This window comes from Primulina eburnea, chromosome 16 (assembly GCF_022965805.1).
Source record: "Primulina eburnea isolate SZY01 chromosome 16, ASM2296580v1, whole genome shotgun sequence".
In the NCBI taxonomy this organism is placed as follows: Eukaryota; Viridiplantae; Streptophyta; class Magnoliopsida; order Lamiales; family Gesneriaceae; genus Primulina; species Primulina eburnea.
Window position 1 is genome coordinate 1,551,369 of NC_133116.1, and position 16,086 is coordinate 1,567,454.

Here is a 16,086-nt window from a genome sequence, read left to right on the forward strand (position 1 = left end):
TTTCCTTACTTTTGCTTCCCAGTTGTGCCAACCTACAATCGTCAAATTCCTCTCCGAAGTTTACCATTTGAAGATATATTCAATTCATTCTGATTTGAAGCAGATTCAATTCATTCTGATTGTCACTGATTTTCTCGTAATTGCTGCAACCTAGGTGTGCATAAATCGTTATTGTATCTTTTTTTCTCGATGTGTTCGTTATTGGATTCTTTGAGTGTAAGCCAGTTGTGGTTTTTGTGTTTGAAACCGTCAACTTCGAAGATGTGCATTTCTGCAAGTATATTGGGGATGTTAGGATTTCATGTGTGGGATATTCCTCATTGTAAATTTATCCTGAGATTATCCTGTAATTTTTTAATTTTCAGAGATTTCTGCACTAAAGCTTATGGGCAACGAGCCTGATCAGCTGCTTCCCCAGGGAACACAATCCCTGCAAAATATGTTACCAGTACCATCATCTAACGATGTGATCTCCCTATCGGCTACTGACTCTAGGAGTAATCTTTTTCCTCTTCCCCACTCAAATGTACCCACTCAAACTTTTCCATACCAGTATGTCCCCATATCCAATGGTTCTCAAGCAGAATTTGAGAATAATAATGATATTGAAACTGCGGCTCAGCATGTTGTGCTTCATGAACAAGTATGTCGTTCTAATAATTATTGTTTAGTGTTGGTATCCCACTGATGCTCTAATTATATTACTATCGTCTGTTACTTTTCAGGAAATTTCCACGCAAAAGATTATTCAGAGCCAGAGGTTTGTACCAAGATTTCATCTTATAGGTTTAAACTCTATGTGGGGAATGGTACAATGAAATTAACATTAGAATAAATTTGTACATGTATGATTTCAGAGAATCAATTGCTGCAACTGCTCCTTCTGAGTACAGTAAAGATTTTTTGTCTGAACACCATGACCCAAATGCTCTCAAGGTTAATTGATCTGCCACCGTTTTTACTTCCTTCTTAATTAATTTCATTTTGTGTTATCTTCCCATCTGATAATTCTGTATGACAATTTATTTCTCTACACCTGGGCAACTTATTTTAGTTCAATTGACTATTTTACGTCACAGGAGCATTTACTTAAAATGGCCACTCATCATCGATCAGAAATGGCTTTAAAACGTGGCAAGCCGACCTTTACGGAGGATGGTTGAATACTGTACTTTATTATTTTCATCATATTTTATGCATTTATTTTTGCATAATCGATCCAACGTGAAAGACCTGCAAAGCTTATAAGAAACAAAGTTGAAAAAATGCTTGAGAAAACTTTTAAAATATTTTCCTGTCCTAAATCCACGGAATAATAAATCTGATTTGGATGTTAGCTTGTACCGATTCCCTTTGTCTCGGTATATATGTGGTTAGTTCTTGGTTCAGTAAAGTGATTTTTCCCCCCCAAAAGTAGTCATGATGATAATCTCATTACTTTGGACTCAATTGCAGGGCAAGGTATTTTTTTGTGTTTTCTTTAAAGGCCTTTCCCTGTCTTGCCACTGTATCCTGATCATAACAAGGATATTGTGTTAGTATTACATTATTAAGTGGAACTTGCTGAACGCCCTGATTAAGTTTCCTGCTCACACAATTCACATATATCACTGCTGAAGTATTCTTTTTTTTAACTGAATCTGACAGTGTGTTGTGAACTTCATTATTGTGTGACAATGGCATCCATGACCACAACTGTAGTTGCTATCTGGACAATTATATGAAAAATGGTGACAGTATCATCATTTTAGTTAATAAGTTAATGTTAAGAGTCATTATATTTCAACATGAACAGTGAATTTTAGCTTTTATCTCATACGTGAAGGATGCTAGACAATCTCTGCCAAATAATATTTTTTAGTATCGCATTTTGAACTAATGTACTGTTTTGGGATTTTCTGTAATATGATCTGCTGTAGGATTTAAGTAAACTTTGGGTTTTTGTGAAATCAATTCAGTAATTATTTTTTATGCTCCAAAAGAAGAACCTAGGTTAGCAGTTTGTCCTTCACTGCCTTATACGGCAGAGGAATATGATGAAGAATAAATAAATATCCTGAAAAAAAATTCTTTTATCTAAAGATATCTAGCTAAAATATTGGGTATTATAAATTAGTAAATCTGATAAGAGTTTCTTTCTTTTGTTTTTCTTTTGGCTAGGCAATTCAGAGATTGGAAATGGATATGGAGTTCCTGGTGGAGGTGCTTATTATGGTGCTTCCATTCCCAATGTTGTAAACCATGGTGCGAATAGTTCTCTTCCCTGAATCAGTTCACTGAAAAATAGTTCTCTTCCCTCAATCAGTTCACTGAAAAATAGTTGACATTAAGCTTCTCTGAATCATTAGAAAAAGATGCCCAGAAAATGAGCCAAAATAAAGCAGAGCTTGATTGTGAGTCTGGACAGAAGTCAATGGGTAAAGAATTACCTGAATATCTCAGGCAAAAACTTAGAGCAAGGGGTATCCTGAAAGATGATCTGAATGCAGCGAATTCTGCCATGTCAGACCATGTTAGTTGATCCTTTTTAATTATTTTTTTAATCCTCCTATTTAATTTATTATCCAGAGTTTTGAGTTAGAAACAAACTCCTGGTTACATGGCTATCCTTTTGAGTTTTGGGCTATAATAATTTTCTAGTAGTTTTAATTTATTAAGCTTCCTTTTGATATCTCCATGGCTATTTATTAAACTGTGAAACTTTGGATTCTAGAGGTTGGAGACTCGGTCACTTCAGGCAACCCTGCCTATGGGATGGGTGAGCATCAGTTTCTTGTCTTCTGATATATATTATTGTAAAATTATGACTATTGTTTCTTGGAATGAAATAGCTGAAACATGAACCATAGTGTAGCTAGTTGAAATCCCCTTTGGTAAAAGATCAATCCATCTTTCATCACGCGATTCTCCCTTTGTTTACCTGTTTGTTGGAATCTTTTGATGCGAATATGATATGCATATTCGCTTTTTATGGAACTTTAACAAGAGATCAATTTTTTTTATCAAAGATTCATGCTTCTCAAACGTATCTATGATATCACCAGAACTCAAACTCTCTGAAATTCTGCTACTAAAGTTTATAGCATTTTATTTTGAACATCAGAAAATATGTGGTCATCATACCATGAGTTGCCTTGTAGTATCATTCTATTATTTCATCGCTATTAGTCTTTCTTCTCCAAATTATTATGTAGATTGAGGGAAGGGACCCCAAAAGTGGTGCTGTATTTTATCATAATCAGAACTCAGGGACAAGTCAGTGGGAGAGACCTCTAAATACAGCTTCAATTTCTGTATTGGCGACCCCTCCTCTACCAGAAAATTGGTTAGAGGCATTTGATGAAACGACAGGTACCACCAGTTTAAATAATTTCAAAATCTAGATATTGTATTGTATAAATGATTCAGGAAAAATTGTAGAAGCTATTGTACTATTTTATAGTTTCAGTATGTATTTTTTTTTCCAGTTATCTGTATTGATTTTTTTTTTTTGTGCATGAAAATCAAGTAATTTGATTTCTTTGTTTATTTTCAGTTCAGCTTGACAAGCATTCTTCAATATTCTCTACTTGTTGGGATTTTGCATCTGATCCATAATATATGTGTGCTTAAATGATTCTAAGCTCATCTGTTAGCTGTTTCTTAATATTGACTTTCAGTTGGAAATTTATGTGTGCCGTTTATTTTTTGGTGGATATCATTGTTTGATGTATCGAGTGATGCTCATGTTCTCAACATTGCATCCATGCAAATGTTATGATATTCATTAGTCTTTTGTTGTCCGTTATCTTAAAATTAAAGAATTCCCAAATGTAAGACCACTGTTTTCTCAGGTCAAAAGTATTACTACAACCAAAAGACTAATTTGTCGCAATGGGTGCATCCAAGTGGACAACAGCAACCCAACTCACAACCTTATGACAGAATACCCTCGGCTACTGCAGTGGTTGGAAATTTGGGAGATCAACCGTTCAAGTTTCCCAAATGCATGGGATGTGGTGGGTGGGGAGTGGATCTTGTCCAGTCTTGGGGCTATTGCCGTCACTGCACAAGGTTTGTGTAGTGGCATATAAGTGTGCGTTGGTTTTGTTACTTTTTCCTATAACGCGAGTCTAAAATCTTAATTTTGCCTTTTATGTTCAGACTTCACAATCTTCCACAAGCCCAGTATTCATCGGCCCCCACAGGCAGCCAGCAGCAAACCACCTCTGTTGCTAAAACAAAAGAAGACTTGGACAAGAAGTCTTCAAAATACAGGTATTCTTGTTTAAGTTGTCCGACTGATGAGCATTCTTTTTCACTTTGCTTTGTATCATTCCTCTTTTTACATGGTGAGTTTTTCGCTTTTAGCGGCAAAACGGTGTTTTCTTAATTTCTAAAGGACAAAAAAGTGTGAACTAATAATGATAAAGTAGAAAAAAAGTGAAGGTTTGTGTGGTTTCCTTTTGCATCTCAAATCTCCTTGCATTCTTTTAAATGAATATCATGTTTGTTGTAGTCTCAGTGGAAATATGATTTTATATTTTCTTTAAATTGATAGCAAAGGCCAGAGACTTATATTACCTCTAGTTTAATTGTGCCATATTTGGAAGTACAGATCTGATCTTAAGCCACCACTGAGTAGAGGCTATAAAAAGGACGGGAAGAAGCGAGCCCATGCCGAGGATGATGAGTTGGATCCGATGGATCCCAGTTCCTATTCAGATGCTCCTCGTGGTGGCTGGTATGATACTAGTTTCATGTAAAGCATTGGTACTGATAATCTTTGATGCTTACTTTATAGGGCTGCAAAGTACTCTCTTCAAAATCGCCCGATTTAGTTGTTTATTCGAGATCGCAAAGAAGTGCACTTCCCACTTTTGAATTCGCTAAGAAGTGCACTTCCCACTTTTGAATTCGCATACTGCTAAATTTACAGGGTTGTTGGACTTAAAGGAGTACAACCAAGAGCAGCAGATACCACTGCCACGGTATGTAAAACCATTATTTTGAATGGATACCTTCCTTCAAAGTGTACAAGAAATAAACACGATGAGGAAAATTGTAGAAAATGGAAAAAAAGACCCAAGTCCTAAAAAATATTGTGAGCTAGAGTTTCGGTGTGATGCCATATTACTTTCAATGCCCTAGTAGCACATAACGTAATTCAAAGTTTCTCTGACCCAGTGACCCTGACTTACATTTAAAGCCGCACATTTTCCTTAGAAAGCACAGGGTCTTGAATACACAAGTTTTTTATTCCCTTTCTCGATCATTATGTTTCTTACTAGTGGCATCTGATGCATGTCCTTACTGGGATGTTATCATCAGTATGTGATTCCTTTTGTTGACATTGTCGTGCTTCGAAACTTCAAATTTCAGGGTCCTCTCTTTCAGCAGCGGCCTTATCCGTCTCCAGGGGCTGTCTTGCGCAAAAATGCTGAAATTGCCTCTCAAAAGAAAAAGGGTAATTCTCATTATGCTCCTATATCCAAGAGAGGGGATGGTAGTGATGGTCTAGGCGATGCTGACTGAATGAGGTAAATTTACGTAGTTCACGCACATAATGTGACTCAAACCCAAATTTTGTGATGTCGCTTATGCTTCCTTTTCCTTTAGATTGGAGCAAAGATCGTGCTTAATGGTTGGAAGTGTAACAAGCTCATCCGTACAGAAGATATGATCTCAGAATTTGTTGCACGATGGAATTAGATTTCTTCACTAGAGGCAACGTGTCCGATTTATAGGTATTGGATTGCGCAGTCGGGGAAAATTTTGTTATCCGGAAGTATTCTAGAAAATTATTTGTGTAAAAATTCCAAGAAAATTGCTCGACCCCTTCTTACTCAATATTCCATGCTAAATACAACTCTCACTTGCTATCAAGTATACATCTCTTTGTAAGCTTGTCACACGTACAAATTCAATTGTCATGTTTTCAAATTACAGCGGACAGAAGTTGGAGAACCACCGTCGACCCTTTCGAAAAGCGAGAAAAAATATCTTTGGACAAGGATATTTTCTGCTGCTTCTCCCACAACTTTTACTGAAGAAAAGGCATAATGTCACATTAAAAGCGAGTCTTCATTCCAAAATAAACCCTACTTTTTGATGACTTGTCCCTCACCATGCCTTAGCACATTAGGATATTCTGTATCATTCTTTGATCAAAATCTTTTGCTCACGTTTGGGGTTTTTTTTCGAATATTTCATACTTCCACAAAAACATAGCTTGCTCATATATGCGAACAAATCATATTCTCTTCACCATTAGAACATAAAATTTCTAAATTAAACAGGAGTTCGATCCTGTGTACGAAAATAAAAAAAATTACTCACGAATTCTTTAGACATTTGTGTTTTTATGCAAATGTGGTCTTAAATATCCCATTGATAAACTGACGAGGGAAATCAGAAACAAAAATTTATTGAATTCTTATTTTGTTTGACTTAGCAGTAAGAACCGGCTTCTCGGTTACTGACCAATTGAACTACAATCTCAAGAAAATAAGGATCTAACATAACATATTCTTCTTTTTTAGCTTTCTATGTGATATTTATGAAGGACAATGTGGGTTATACCAGAATTTGGAGAATTATTATTAGCAATCTTTTTGAAACCAAGTGTAGGCTTTCCAAAGTAAATCGTCAAGCTTTCGAACTCACAATCCACCATGTGGCTAAAACTCGAGCCCATGCATGCTCTCTAATGAACTCGAGCTCGGGTCAAGCTAGATCAAGTGTTGGAAGGCTCACATTCAAAATCCCAACTGGAAATAAAAAGAGTCTTCCCTGGCCACCGTATGGGAGCAGGTTCTGTTTCAAGTAAAAATTATAATAATCTTTAAAATCCCATCTGAAACTTTTGCATAATGATATATCATGATCATGACTGAGAATTGAGTCAAACATCATGCATGTGTTTTCTGATAATTCAGGATCGACTATTAATTTCATGAGAGAAGACCCTTTTGTCAACCGTTAACCTCGAACTGTGCATGCCCCGTCACGTTTCATCTTAATTTGAATTTCACCTTGTCACTATTTTTATTAATATTTGGAATTTTGAAGCTTCTAATTGTGATTCGATCGATAATGAATGAATTTAAAGACAATTCAAAACAGTCTGATTTATTGCGATACTGCTAGGATCATGATCACTTGGGGATACATTGGAGTCGGATTCATTAAGATAGAATAACATGCACCAACCATAAATTCTTGAATGGGATCCTTCTATTTTTATTTTATTTTTATTTAGAGCTTTACTACTCATCTATAATATTAATTGACTTAAATGAGAGGATGGTGAGAATAAAATGATCACATTTGTCCCGCCTATTTATGACAAAGGGATTTTAGCCCAATTCTTCCCTTTAAAAGAAGCGTATTGAATTTTTGGCTTTTGAAAAACAACCAAAATGGGGAAAATTCAAGAATATTTGGTAGCTCGGGGGAGCAGTGGTGGTTAAATGTCAACAACGATGTATTTCCTCAAACACAAAGGACGACATATTTCTTGCAAGAATTTAATTGCACTATTACAGCAAAAGAAACTTTAACTGCTAAAAGTCACAATATTATAATTATTACCGATATAAGTGCATGAGAGGGATGGAACACCAAAATTCTTAATGCCCCTCATGCATTAAGTTTATATATTTCTTCATTTCTCTGTCACTTTCTTGACTATGTATATATTCTTGTAGTTCCTCGCCCTCCCTCTCAAATATTTGTATTTAAATCTCATGGATGATTATTCGGAAAATTCAATTTAATTCCCTAGCTAAAAATCGTTAATTAGCACTCTTATATATGTATGTATTAACTAACACTTTAGAGTATATATCTATATCTCGATTTATGGCTGGAGAAATAATTGCCTGTTCATGTGAAAATCAATGTTTATTCAGATCAAGAGAACTCCCATTTAATTTTAATATATATATATATATATATATATATATATATATATATATATATATATATATCTATCTGTGTGTGTGTGTGTGTGTCTAGAGGTTGAAAGTGGCATAGACGCACATGCATGCATGACAATCTTATCTTGTCTTACATATATAATACACGCAATAATCAAACTTGGCGTATATCGCACGGTTCAACCCAAATCCCAAATACCAACAAACTAGAGAGCACAGAAGAGCAAGGTAAAACAAAGTCTAAGCCCTCAGACTCTCTTTCCATGCCCCTCTTCTTTTGCCCCAACTAAATTCTACGTTCTCCAGTTTAAGAATTTGTACAGATTCCAGTAAGTTTCGTTCAGCTTCTTTTTGCCAAAAATTTTGAGTTTCTACTTCAGATTATCGCAGTTTCGAAAAGATTTTTTAGCCTCTTGAGTATACATTTATATATAACATTGATCACAATGCTTCAGCCATGGGTTAATCAAGATAATTATTTTGTAGTAAATTTTACCAAACTAGATCCTTTGTTTATTCTTGTCATCGTTCTAATACTGGAGTTATTTTGCTTGATAATCACTGCTAAGTGCTATCTTTATCTTAAATCAGAAATTTTATTCCTCCCTTGTGATTGTCGCTAATACCTTTGTTTGTTTTGGATATTTTTCTAAGAATATATATAGTCTGCGGCACGTTAGATATGGGAAGAGGGAAGATAGAAGTGAAGAGGATTGAGAACAACACGAGCAGGCAAGTCACGTTTTCGAAACGGAGAGCCGGGTTGATGAAGAAGACGCATGAGCTTTCTGTGCTGTGTGATGCTCAGATTGGACTCATTGTTTTCTCTAGCAAAGGCAAGCTCACTGAATACTGCACCCCTCAGTTGAGGTAAATTTATTTAAGAAATTATATTATGAAACTCCCCTTCTTTTTTTCAAGTTATGAATTTGTTTTAGGTTTTTTTAAAAGGGTTTCTTGAAATATATATTAGGTGGATATCTGTGGTCATGATTATGATTAAGTCTTTTGAATTTGATCTAATATTTTTACCACGCACGCACGAAAGGGAATTAGCCCTATTAATTATTTTTTCTTTGTTTATTCCGATCCCTTTTCTCATTAATTATATTATGGAAGGCATTGATTTGTTGTTTAGGTCTAAAGTAACAATAGTCTTCGAGGGTTTCCTCATTCCTGAATTAGTTTCATTTGATTGTGGACTATACAAGTACATAAAATATTTCGAAACCACGAAATTAATGGTCTAAAAATGTTTTCAAGAGAGGGTTATACCTTTTTAATCTGTGTATTTAATTTGAAGGACTAGCTAATCGGTCAAAATTAAGAATTAATATTCCAGTTTACTCACCAAAACAAACTAAATTCTACAGGGAAAATTATGTAAAAAGAATTTTCATGAGAAAATCGACTAAATTAAGTTTAGCGTAGAAAAGTTTGGGATTTGAAAGAACTTGAGTTATCAGGTGTGTGTGTGTGTGTGTGTCACAAACTGATGTCTTCATTTTGATTAAATATTTTTTTACAGCATGAAGCAAATGATAGATAGGTACGTGCAGGCCAAGGGGATTTCTTTGTCAGATGGAAACAGTCGGACAGGACCAGCCCCGTACAATGTATGCAAACTTAAGTATATCATAACTATTGTTCGTGTGTCTTAACACAGATAATATTTCTGTGTCGTTTATAATTAAATAAATTTATATATATATATATACATATATTAATTCCAGGATCAGATGTTCAAAGAACTAACACAAATGAAAAGACAAACTTTGAATCTTCAATTAACCCTTCAGAGATACAAAGGAGATGATTTGAGCAGCGTGCAATTCGAGGAACTTCGCCAACTCGAACAGCAGCTTGAGCACTCAGTCGACAAGGTTCGCGCCCGGAAGGTAGAATTATTAATATTGGTTTTCGTGATGATCATTTTGGTAGTGTACATATATTTATTCATCAATTGTTGGATTAAATGCATGAACGCAGTTTCAGCTACTTCACGAGCAACTGGAAAATCTGAAGAAGACGGTAAATAAATTTTGTTTAATTATCAATCTCTTTTCCCTGTAAATAATATTAAGTCCATATGCATCATTTCAGTAACTTTTGTTCCAAATAATCTTCTTCAGGAATTAATGCTGGAGAAGGAAAATCAAGAAATGTACCATTGGGTACTGTAAAATCTATCTTTTAATCAATACCCTTTAAATCAAATTAGCTTCTGAGTATACTCAAAAATTTTGACAAAATTTTATTTATTGCGATGTATATATATATTTCTACAGTTGATGGGCAGTCAGATTCAGAAACAAGCAGAAATAGAGCACAACCAAGAGGCCATGAAAGAGCTGAGATTGATGGAACAACAGCCATTATTGAACCAGTTTCCATTCTTTGGAGAAGATATTGTGGAGCAGCCAAGTTCTGAGCTACAATTAGCAACTCTGCAGCAGCCACACCTCTATAGGTTGCAGCCCACTCATCCTAATCTTCAAGATTTCGGCACGTCGGTACGTACGTAACACGAATACATCATTTTTGTATGAATTTGGTATGACTTTTGAAATCTATATCAGATATAAATATATATCCTTTGTTGGATACTATTTCGCAGAGTGAATATGGCACCACTTGAGAGGGACTCGTGATTTCACGGGCGATCATTCAATTTCTTCACGGTTCTATGATGGGCTTGTGAGTTAAATCTATAACGTACGTAGGATTATATATGTTTGCAATTAATCGTTTAAGAAAATTTATCTTGAAAGCTTCAGGCAGGTGCGTGCATTAATGTAGTTAGTAGTAGTAAGTGTTGATCACATGTGAAAATTTAAACACTCTTTAATGTAGATGTTCCTTTAATATCCCTACATGTTATAATATACATTAACAATAGTAATTCGATGCATGCGTGCTTATATAATATTTTTTATCATTGATATTTTTTAGAGTTAAATAAGTTTTTTTTAATTTTATATTCGTTCAAAACAATATTATAAGATTAAAAACACAAAACTGTAATGAGACAGAATAATTAGTAAATTAATTAAAAATAAAGCTGTTAATAATAATTATGGAGTGGAGATACCAAGTTAGTTAGTTATTATAAGGGGCTCTATTTATAATATAATATATATAGTAACTTTTCAAACTTAAAGAACATATATTTTAGGTAGCGTAAATCTTTGAAAATTCTTGGATATGTTAGAAAAATATTTCTATCGAATAGTTTTTTGGGGATATTTTCCAGTATTTAATGGACAAAAACTTGTGTGAGACGGCCTCACGGGTCGTATTTCTTATTTGAGTCATCTATGAAAAAATATTATTTTTTATGCTAATAGTATTACTTTTTATTGTGAATATCGGTAGGGTTGACCCGTCTCACAGATTAAGATCCGTAAAACGATCTCACATGAGACACACTCTATTTATCCAGGGCCGTCTTCAGAAATTTGGAGGCTAGGCTATTTTTTTAGGTGAATGTTTTATATAATTTTTTTTAAAATTAAATATACAAATATCACATTAAAACTGATAATTAAAAGCTCAAAACTAAAGCCCTAATTATATTAGAGACCCAAACAAAAAGATAGGCCCTAGGCGGCTGCCTAGGGCGCCTACCCCTAGAGTCGGGTCTGTATTTATCGAGTGGCTATTGCAAGTCAGAACCCAAAGGTTTGAAAAGAAACATAATATTTCTCAGCGTAATCATTCTTTATTGAATAATAATTTTATTTTATACACACACACACACAAACCACGGGTGCTTTAGAATATATTTTGTGTCGAAAATTTTCCTTCACGAGATTATGACATAATTCTGATTACAGATGCATTTGAAATATTTATAATCCAAGTCGCAAGAGACTAGTAAAAGCATCACAAATTTTCCAAGCTCTAGATTTCAAAGTCAAATTTCACTTTTGTACCTAAATATTCAAATCTAACTGAAATTATCCCCAAAAAAAATATATTAATTCAAATTTTCAAAAAATATATATATTTATAATAAAAGTACAGTTCAAGTACAAAGATATATATAATTTAGTAACATTTTTGGGAAACTATTTTCAAGGAAATATTTAGAGGCCGGTGGAAAAGATATGTACATACGTGGGATTGACCCATAAATTGATGCGGGAGTTGATATCATGTGCGGAACGTCTCACGGGATCTTTAATCTGTGAGACGGTGGTCAACTCTACTCATATTCACAATAACGTAATACTCTTCGTATAAAAAGTAATACTTTCATGGATGACCCAAATAAGAGCATCTGTCTCCCAGATACGACCCGTGGAGACCGTCTCACACAAGTTTTGCCATTGATTGGGGGAGCTAGCATGCTCAATTTTGTTAATCCAATGGTTATGGTAAGTGTGCAACATGACTAGCTTGATGGGAAAACATGAGTATAAATATATAAAAATCAATTATTTTAAAACAGGATAACTTTTCTGTTGTTTTTTAAAAAAAAAAACCATGGCTCTGTTGCAAGTTAGTGAACCCAAATTAAAGCTTGGGCAATCTGTTGAGTGTTCAAATTTCAGTGATGTGCCAATTGAGTGGTGTGTTTGGGGGAACACACATTTCATGGTTCTTATCAACTCTCAACCTATCTATTTTTTTTTTTTGGTCCCATCGATTGTTTTTGTTCATAACGTGCGATTCTAAGTACATTTTTTTTATAAAAAAATGTTCTGTATTTTTTCACCAAAAGAGAGATAATACACTTGAACAAATATGATACCATGCAAACGCTAGCAATGGACTAACCATGTGTCTATTTATTAATAATGGTATTGATTCTTCCATAATCATTATCACGTGGAACTCAAGGTCAAATGTAAAGACGGAGTGGAGTGGCTAAGTTAGTAAAGTAGGTTAGAGTATTGTTTCATGATTACGAGTTCGATTTTTTATATTAATATTTTTTTTTTTGAATCTCTGTCGCATAATTTGTCTAGTTCTGTTGATTTGATTGATATAGTTCGTAGACTATTGCGTTAAACCTGAAAATTTGCCAAATACATATCCAAAATATAGCAATTCTAATTAGTTCTCAATCACAAATAATAAAAATAATAATGTTGTTGATTTTCCATAATCATTGATCATGGAAAACTTAAGGACGAGATTGGAAACAATAGCGTAGAAGTAAAATTTATGGTAACATACATTATTTAATTAAATGGCAAACATAAAAATAAAATAAAAAAATATTCAGGTTAAATTTGGAATTCTAAATAAGAATTATTAGGTAAAACCAAAGATTTTATAGGACTTACATCGATTTCATAAACAAAGATGAGATTACATGGAGAAAAATCTAGAAGTGTTTTTTGACTCGCATCAAATACTTGAAAATGGGCACTTTTCTCCCCTTGTCACGCGATACCCATATCTCTGATAAATTCTTGAATGAAAAGAAACTACCAAAATTAAAACCGGATTCCTTCCATGAAAGTATGTTTCTCGAAAATCATCGAATCAAATCAAACCGAACCAACCAATGATCAAGAAACAGTCTTGAAGGGCTTGTAGACCTTAAGATCAGATACTACTCCTGCAAACGAGCCCACAGCAGCAGCAATCGAAATGATCAAACAAGCAGCACTCAAAATCTGAAAATTGATCCATCTTGAGCTCCATTTAGGAATCTTCTTTTGTGCAATGTACATCTCCACTGGAAAATAAACGGTCAGTGGCCAAAACCCGAACGCACCAAGGATCCCCACAACATCGTTAAAGAAAGGCATCAACATTGAAATCACAGTCGTTATGATCACGAAAATCGTCCTCCATACGAGCCTGAATAAGTTCAGTTTAAACGATTTGAATCCTGGAACAGGGACCGCGATCTCTTTCGTGATGAACTTGCTGTTTGGGAACCATTCCGCCATAGTTTTCTCGATGAACGCGAAGAGGGGTTGGCTGTAAACTTGGTATGCGCCGACTAGGTGAACAACTATGGCTATGTTGGCTATGTCGAGAAGCCAGTAGGGGTTGTAGAAGCCGAAACCGGTGAGGAGGTTTCCAGGGGAGCTGTCTCCGAATGCTGCATAGCCAAAGCAACCACATAACATGTAGAAAACTGTTGTCACGGCTACGCTCAGGAATGTGGCTTTCTTCATTGTTTTGTGCTCTGATGGTGGAGATTTTATTGTATCCTGTAATGAAAGAAAGTAGATTACATGATTACTAGAACCATTAGAGCAAGTGAATTGATAATGATTTCATATTTTGAGGTACACAATGAAGTTTTTAGTTGAAAGATAATCAAATAAATATACCTGAATTTCAATAAGAATGAGGGAGTAAGAGTAGGCAAAAGCTATGGCTCCAAGTGCTTGAAAACTCCTCCAGATCTTTTGAGTTTCGGTGACTGTTCCAATACTTACTCCGGTGAGACTTCCTCGAATTTTACCATTTTCTGTAATGAATAAATTCGATATTGATAAAAAAAATATACTTCTTTATGAAACAATATTTCTAAAATCCAACTCGGGACAAATTTTATTTTTATCTTTTTGAAAAATAAATCACCTGCAACTTTGCCAATTCCAAGGCCTAAACCAATCGTAGAATAAGTAAAGGACATTATTGCAGCAACAATTGAAAGCCACCAAATCTGATTAAAATCTGGGATCTGTGAGAAAATTATTTCTATCACGCCAAATGCAATCATATAAGGATTGCTCGAAACTATGCAAGGGCTGTCATCTCCTTTTGAGTGGAAGCAATTAGACTTCTGAATTGCCCTGTTCCATTAGTTCGCATATAGATTAGAATACTAATATCCTGAAAATTATATTTTAAAAGAAAATCTTTAAATTTTGTTTGATTCTTACATCATGCTTATAGATGATGCAATGGTGTAACCAACGGCAACTCCAAAAAGATTCAAATACTGAATTGCCCCACAAACTTTAACCTGGAACCCTCCTGCAATTCCAAGAAAATTCAAGATAATCTTCAGAACTTCATATTTTATATTATATAAAGACTACAAACTCCTGTATCGAGAAAATATACCCAAATTGGCTCTAACAGCATCCATGTAAGTGTAGTTTCTCTTCCCGTTGTTCGGGTCGCCGGAACGGTAACATGACGCCAGAAGGGTAGAGGTGTAATAGGTCACAAAAGAGAATAAGAACAAGACAGTTGGACCAGCAATCCACCCCAATTGAGCAGTGGCCCAAGCCAAGGACAGAACACCAGAACCAATCACAGCTGTTATGATATGGGCACTTGCGGTCCAGATAGTACCTGTTCACAGGAGATAGAAAAAAAAGTTCAAGAACATATATTTACATGAAAGAAAATTGAAATCTTGATTGAATAAATCACATATAAATTAATTTTTTTATAAAATATACCGGTTCTTTTGAGGCGACCATCGTCGTCGTAACACTTGAACCCAACCTGATCAGTAGCTACATTAATGGAGACGTCAAAGGCTTGTCGTTGATGATTCTGCGTCGTCGATCCTGTATTCTCAGCAGGCATCTTTTTAATTTTATTTTTTGGTTGAGAATCCGAAAAGAAAGAATATATTAAATTTACTTTCAGAAGATATATAGTTCCACGGAGGGAGATAAGAAAGTGCGAAGATCAATCAGAGTATTGAATGCTTAGTTTCTCTTCAGAAATTCTGTGCATGGAAACGGCACCAGTTCAAACAAATCTCGCGACTGTTGTTTAATTTAATCCACTCCAAGAAATCACGGTTTTCAAGATTTTTGAAATATTAAAAAAGGAGTGGATTCTCGATTTTGTTTGAAGATGGAGAGCGGAGTGGGCGGTATATATAAGAGAAGAAAGAAGAAGTTGGCTGAAGCCAGGTGAAATTATAATCACATTTACACTTGGACAAAAGAAACCCGTGTTGTCAACGAGTAGACTGCCCCACTAAATTTGAGCTTGGAAAATGGATTATATAAATATTGTAATTATTTGATTCACAAAGGGTTCCTAATATTCAGTCTCTCCTGATCAAATTTTTAAGTTTTGGAAAAAAAAAAAATTGGTTTAGTATGTTTCTTTACGATTCTAGTACCATATGTTATAAAATTTCAATTTTAGTATTGTATTTTACGATTTTTGGTAATTTGTAATCATTTTTCATCGATATTGTTGATAAGAGACCTACTTCTATGTC

The 16,086-nt window shown here is 34.6% G+C and overlaps 3 protein-coding genes across 6 annotated transcripts; 2 read left to right on the forward strand and 1 right to left on the reverse strand.

Moving 5' to 3' along the window:
* Nucleotides 1-11: 11 nt before the first annotated feature.
* Nucleotides 12-5,865, forward strand: LOC140816542 (uncharacterized). Of its 3 annotated transcripts, none has more exons than XM_073175878.1 (15): nt 12-154; nt 366-643; nt 726-760; nt 858-936; nt 1,080-1,158; nt 2,161-2,244; nt 2,349-2,512; nt 2,714-2,758; nt 3,195-3,351; nt 3,834-4,053; nt 4,144-4,257; nt 4,598-4,723; nt 4,919-4,970; nt 5,362-5,519; nt 5,599-5,865. In XM_073175878.1, the coding sequence occupies exons 2-14, from the start codon at nt 386-388 to the stop codon at nt 5,512-5,514; spliced, it is 1,566 nt and encodes a 521-aa protein (XP_073031979.1). In that variant the 5' UTR covers nt 12-154; nt 366-385; the 3' UTR covers nt 5,515-5,519; nt 5,599-5,865. The 3 variants fall into 3 exon arrangements, with proteins under 3 accessions (XP_073031979.1, XP_073031978.1, XP_073031977.1); XM_073175877.1 differs by lacking the exon at nt 12-154 and adding an exon at nt 247-277 and having other exon boundaries at nt 5,362-5,532; nt 5,611-5,865; XM_073175876.1 differs by lacking the exon at nt 12-154 and adding an exon at nt 247-277.
* Nucleotides 5,866-8,393: 2,528 nt separating this feature from the next.
* On the forward strand, nt 8,394-10,831 carry LOC140816970 (MADS-box protein defh21-like). Of its 2 annotated transcripts, none has more exons than XM_073176490.1 (7): nt 8,394-8,789; nt 9,448-9,535; nt 9,653-9,817; nt 9,909-9,950; nt 10,052-10,093; nt 10,208-10,432; nt 10,537-10,831. In XM_073176490.1, exons 1-7 carry the CDS (start codon nt 8,602-8,604, stop codon nt 10,555-10,557), a joined length of 771 nt encoding a protein of 256 aa, XP_073032591.1. In that variant the 5' UTR covers nt 8,394-8,601; the 3' UTR covers nt 10,558-10,831. The 2 variants fall into 2 exon arrangements, with proteins under 2 accessions (XP_073032591.1, XP_073032592.1); XM_073176491.1 differs by having other exon boundaries at nt 9,719-9,817.
* A 2,246-nt stretch (nt 10,832-13,077) lies between these two features.
* On the reverse strand, nt 13,078-15,722 carry LOC140816822 (amino acid permease 3-like). The gene is made up of 6 exons (XM_073176295.1): nt 15,305-15,722; nt 14,961-15,194; nt 14,777-14,870; nt 14,472-14,686; nt 14,219-14,358; nt 13,078-14,095 (listed from the first exon to the last, which is right to left on the reverse strand). Exons 1-6 carry the CDS (start codon nt 15,432-15,434, stop codon nt 13,442-13,444), a joined length of 1,467 nt encoding a protein of 488 aa, XP_073032396.1. The 5' UTR covers nt 15,435-15,722; the 3' UTR covers nt 13,078-13,441.
* Nucleotides 15,723-16,086: the final 364 nt, after the last annotated feature.